The sequence below is a fragment of the Procambarus clarkii genome, chromosome 42 (genome assembly GCF_040958095.1).
Source record: "Procambarus clarkii isolate CNS0578487 chromosome 42, FALCON_Pclarkii_2.0, whole genome shotgun sequence".
Classification (NCBI taxonomy): domain Eukaryota; kingdom Metazoa; phylum Arthropoda; class Malacostraca; order Decapoda; family Cambaridae; genus Procambarus; species Procambarus clarkii.
The window spans coordinates 35,139,195-35,144,823 of NC_091191.1; the positions used below are offsets into that span (position 1 = coordinate 35,139,195).

The 5,629-nt window shown below is 60.5% G+C and overlaps 1 protein-coding gene across 1 annotated transcript; it reads left to right on the forward strand.

Moving 5' to 3' along the window:
- Positions 1–238: 238 nt before the first annotated feature.
- LOC138373531 (uncharacterized) lies at positions 239–1,150 on the forward strand. Its single transcript, XM_069339749.1, has one exon. The coding sequence runs from the start codon at positions 239–241 to the stop codon at positions 1,148–1,150; it is 912 nt and encodes a 303-aa protein (XP_069195850.1).
- Positions 1,151–5,629: the final 4,479 nt, after the last annotated feature.

The following is a 5,629-nucleotide window of genomic DNA, read 5'->3' on the forward strand; positions in this document are numbered from 1 at the left end:
AAAACATTAGTAGTTAGTATCAGTTGATTGATTGACAGTTGAGAGGCGGGCCGAAAGAGCAGAGCTCAACCCCCGCAAGCACAACTAGGTGAATACACACAGTGAGTGGGAGAAGATTGTGCGAAAAAATCTAGTGGAACATCTCGAGCGAAAGAACTTTGTAAAGCAACATCAGTATGGGTTCAGGGAGGGCAGGTCCAGCCTCACTGGGTTAATTGAATTCTACGACCAGGCAACAATGTTCAGGCCAGAAAGAGAGTGCTGGGCAGTCTGCATATTTTTGGATTGCCAGAAAGCCTTTGACACAGTACCACACAAGAGGCTAATGGAAAAGCTGGAGACGCAGGCAGGAGTGAACAGGAAGGTACTCCATTGGATAAGAGAGTACCTAAGCATCACAGTCATCACACTCAGAACCCCAGCCATCACACTCAGAACCCAGCCATCACACTCAGAACCCAGCCATCACACTCAGAACCCCAGCCATCACACGCAGAACCCCAGCCATCACACGCAGAACCCCAGCCATCACACGCAGAACCCCAGCTATCACACGCAGAACCCAACCATCACACTCAGAACCCCAGCCATCACACGCAGAACCCCAGCCATCACACTCAGAACCCAACCATCACACTCAGAACCCCAGCCATCACACGCAGAACCCAACCATCACACGCAGAACCCCAGCCATCACACTCAGAACCCAACCATCACACGCAGAACCCCAGCCATCACACTCAGAACCCAACCATCACACGCAGAACCCCAACCATCACACTCAGAACCCAACCATCACACTCAGAACCCCAGCCATCACACGCAGAACCCAACCATCACACGCAGAACCCCAGCCATCACACTCAGAACCCAACCATCACACGCAGAACCCCAGCCATCACACTCAGAACCCAACCATCACACGCAGAACCCCAGCCATCACACTCAGAACCCAACCATTACACGCAGAACCCAGCCATCACACGCAGAACCCAGCCATCACACGCAGAACTCAGCCATCACACTCAGAACCCCAGCCATCACACTCAGAACCCAGCCAACGTACGCAGAACACAACCATCACACTCGGAACTCAGCTATCACACTCAGACCCCAGCCATCACACTCAGAACCCGGCCATCACACTTAGAACCCAGCCATCACAGGCCGAACCCAGCCATTACACTCAGAGCCCAGCAATCACATTCAGAACTCAGCCATCACACTCGGAACCCAGCCACCATTCCCTCCTGTTTATAAGTGATAAACACTGTACACACGACTCACAACGCATGTACTTTTCTCGAACAGTGTTTCGTTCACGTCCTGTGTTCGAGTTGTCCATTTCTAAGTGCTTCAACCACGTACTACAAACATCAATAATTTCTATAAGAACCAATAACTTTATCTAACTATTAACAATTAACTGTTTAATTAAATAACTATTCTAGTATGTAACAATTTTAACTTATATATGAGAAAATGCAAATGAATACGTAGTACGTTAACAATGGTGAAGGCAACCAGGCTAGGCAACCCTAGCCTGAGGACAGGTTGGGCCTCCCTAGCCTGAGGACAGGTTGGGCCTCCCTAGCCTGAGGACAGGTTGGACAACCCCCAGCCTGAGGACAGGTTGGGCAACCCCCAGCCTGAGGACAGGTTGGGCAACCCCCAGCCTGAGGACAGGTTGGGCAACCCCCAGCCTGAGGACAGGTTGGGCAACCCCCAGCCTGAGGACAGGTTGGACAACCCCCAGCCTGAGGATAGGTTGGGCAACCCCCAGCCTGAGGATAGGTTGGGCAACACCCAGCCTGAGGATAGGTTGGACATCCCCCAGCTTGAGGACAGGTTGGGGGGGGGGGCTACCCTAGCTTGAGGACAGGTTCGGGGGGGGGGGGGGCAACCCTAGCTTGAGGACAGGTTGGGGGGGGGGCAACCCTAGCTTGAGGACAGGTTGGGGGGGGCAACCCTAGCTTGATGACAGGTTGGGGGGGGCAACCCTAGCTTGAGGACAGGTTCGGGGGGGCGCAACCCTAGCTTGAGGACAGGTTGGGGGGGCAACCCTAGCTTGAGGACAGGTTGGGGGGGCAACCCTAGCTTGCGGACATGTTGGGGGAGGGCAACCCTAGCTTGAGGACAGGTTGGGGGGGGCAACCCTAGCTTGAGGACAGGTTGGGGGGGCCACCCTAGCTAGAGGACAGGTTCGGGGGGGGCAACCCTAGCTTGAGGACAGGTTCGGGGGGGGGGCAACCCTAGCTTGAGGACAGGTTGGGAGGGGCAACCCTAGCTTGAGGACAGGTTGGGGGGGGGCAACCCTAGCTTGAGGACAGGTTGGGGGGGCAACCCTAGCTTGAGGACAGGTTGGGGGGGCAACCCTAGCTTGAGGACAGGTTCGGGGGGGGGGGGGGGCAACCCTAGGTTGAGGACAGGTTGGGGGGGGCAACCCTAGCTTGAGGACAGGTTCGGTGGGGGGGCAACCTTAGCTTGAGGACAGGTTCGGGGGGGGCAACCCTAGCTTGAGGACAGGTTCTGGGGGGGGGGGGGCAACCCTATCTTGAGGACAGGTTGGGGGGGGCAACCCTAGCTTGAGGACAGGCTGGGGGGGGAGCAACCCTAGCTTGAGGACAGGTTCGGTGGGGGGGCAACCTTAGCTTGAGGACAATTTCGGGGGAGGGGGGCAACCCTAGCTTGAGGACAGGTTCGGGGGGGGGGGCAACCCTAGCTTGAGGACAGGTTCGGGGGGGGGGGGGGCAACCCTAGCTTGAGGACAGGTTGGGGGGGCAACCCTAGCTTGAGGACAGGTTGGGGGGGCAACCCTAGCTTGAGGAAAGGTTCGGGGGGGGGGGGGCAACCCTAGGTTGAGGACAGGTTGGGGGGGGCAACCCTAGCTTGAGGACAGGTTCGGTGGGGGGGCAACCTTAGCTTGAGGACAGGTTCGGGGGGGGCAACCCTAGCTTGAGGACAGGTTCTGGGGGGGGGGGGGGGGGCAACCCTATCTTGAGGACAGGTTGGGGGGGGCAACCCTAGCTTGAGGACAGGCTGGGGGGGGAGCAACCCTAGCTTGAGGACAGGTTCGGTGGGGGGGCAACCTTAGCTTGAGGACAATTTCGGGGGAGGGGGGCAACCCTAGCTTGAGGACAGGTTCGGGGGGGGGGCAACCCTAGCTTGAGGACAGGTTCGGGGGGGGGGGGGCAACCCTAGCTTGAGGACAGGTTGGGGGGGCAACCATAGCTTGAGGACAGGTTCGGGGGGGGGGCAACCCTAGCTTGAGGACAGGTTCGGGGGGGGCAACCCTAGCTTGAGGACAGGTTGGGGGGGGCAACCCTAGCTTGAGGACAGTATCGGGGGCAGGGCAACCCTAGCTTGAGGACAGGTTCGGGGAGGGGGGCAACCCTAGCTTGAGGACAGGTTCGGGGGGGGGGGGGCAACCCTAGCTTGAGGACAAGATCGGGGGGGGGCAACCCTAGCTTGAGGACAAGTTCGGGGGGGGGAACCCTAGCTTGAGGACAGGTTGGGGGAAGCAACCCTAGCTTGAGGACAGGTAGGGGGGGGCAACCTTAGCTTGAGGACAGGTTGGGGGGGGCAACCCTAGCTTGAGGCCAGGTTGGGGGGGGGCAACCCAAGATTGAGGACAGGTTGTGGGGGGGCAACCTTAGCTTGAGGACAAGTTGGGGGGGGCAACCTTAGCTTGAGGACAGGTTAAGGGGGGGGGGTAACCCTAGCTTAAGGACAGGTTGGGGGGCAACCCTAGCTTGAAGACAGGTTGACGGGGGGCAACCCTAGCTTGAGGAGAGGTGGGGGGGGGCCACCCTAGCTTGGGGACAGGTTGGAGGGGGCAACCCTAGCTTGAGGACAGGTGGGGGGGCAACCCTAGCTTAAGGACAGGTTGGGGGACAACCCTAGCTTGAGGACAGGTTGGGGGGGCAACCCTAGCTTGAGGACAAGTTGGGGGGGGCAACCTTAGCTTGAGGACAGGTTAGGGGGGCAACCCTAGCTTGAGGACTGGTTGGGGGGGGGGCAACCCTAGGATAAGGACAGGTTGAGGGGGGGGCAACCCTTGCTTGAGGACAGATTGGGGGGGGGCAACCCTAGCTTGAGGACAGGTTGGGGGGGGGGTGGCAACCCTAGCTTGAGGACAGGTTCGGGGGGGGGGGCAACCCTAGCTTGAGGACAGGTTGGGGGGGCAACCCTAGCTTGAGGACAGGTTGGGGGGGGCACCCCTAGCTTGAGGACAGGTGGGGGGGGCAACCCTAGCTTGAGGACAGGTTGGGGGGGGGCAACCCTAGCTTGAGGACAGGTTCGGGGGGGGGCCACCCTAGCTTGAGGACAGGTTGGGGGGAGGGGGCAACCCTAGCTTGAGGACAGGTTGGGGGGGGCAACCCTAGCTTGAGGACAGGTTGGGGGGGCATCCCTAGCTTGAGGACAGGTTCGGGGGGGGGGGGCAACCCTAGCTTGAGGACAGGTTGGGGGGGGCAACCCTAGCTTGAGGACAGGTTGGGGGGGGCAACCCAAGCTTGAGGACAAGTTGGGGGGGGGGGCAACCCTAGCTTGAGGACAGGTTGGGGGGGCAACCCTAGCTTGAGGACAGGTTGAGGGGGGCAACCCTAGCTTGAGGACAGGTTCGGGGGGGGGCAACCCTAGCTTGAGGACCGGTTCGGGGGGGGCAACCCTAGCTTCAGGACAGGTTGGGAGGGGCAACCCTAGCTTGAGGATAGGTTTGGGGGGCAACCCTAGCTTGAGGACAGGTTGGGGGGGGCAACCCAAGCTTGAGGACAGGTTCGGGGGGGGGGCAACCCTCGCTTGAGGACAGGTTCGGGGGGGGGGGCAACCCTAGCTTGAGGACAGGTTCGGGGGGGGGGGGGGCAACCCTAGCTTGAGGACAGGTTGGGGGGGCAACCCTAGCTTGAGGACAGGTTGAGAGGGGGCAACCCTAGCTTGAGGACAGGTTGGGGGGGCAACCCTAGCTTGAGGACAGGTTGGGGGGGGGGGCAACCCTAGCTTGTGGACAGGTTGGGGGGGGGCAACCCTAGCTTGAGGACAGGTTCGGGGTGGGGGGGGCAACCCTAGCTTGAAGACAGGTTCGGGGGGGGGGGCATCCCTTGCTTGAGGACAGGTTGGGGGGGGGGCAACCCTAGCTTGAGGACAGGTTCGGGGGGGGGGCAACCCTAGCTTGAGGACAGGTTAGCGGGGGGGGGGAGGCAACCCTAGCTTGAGGACAGGTTCGGGGGGGGGGCAACCCTAGCTTGAGGACAGGTTGGGGGGGCAACCCTAGCTTGAGGACAGGTTCGGGGGGGGCAACCCTAGCTTGAGGACAGGTTCGGGGGGGGGGGGGGAGCAACCCTAACTTGAGGACAGGTTAGGAGGGGTAACCCTAGCTTGAGGACAGGCTGGGGAGGGCATCCCTAGCTTGAGAACAGGTTCGGGGGGGGCAACCCTAGCTTGAGGACAGGTTCGGGGGGGGGGGCAACCCTAGCTTGAGGACAGGTACGGGGGGGGCAACCCTAGCTTGAGGACAAGTTCGGGGGGGGCAACCCTAGCTTGAGGACAAGTTCGGGGGGGTAACCCTAGCTTGAGGACAGGTTGGGGGGGGGCAACCCTAGCTTGAGGACAGGTTGGGGGGGCAACCCTA

Excerpts from the sequence above, each read along its gene's own strand:
- LOC138373531 (XM_069339749.1), top strand. The coding sequence starts at position 239 with ATGTTCAGGCCAGAAAGAGAGTGCTGGGCAGTCTGCATATTTTTGGAT.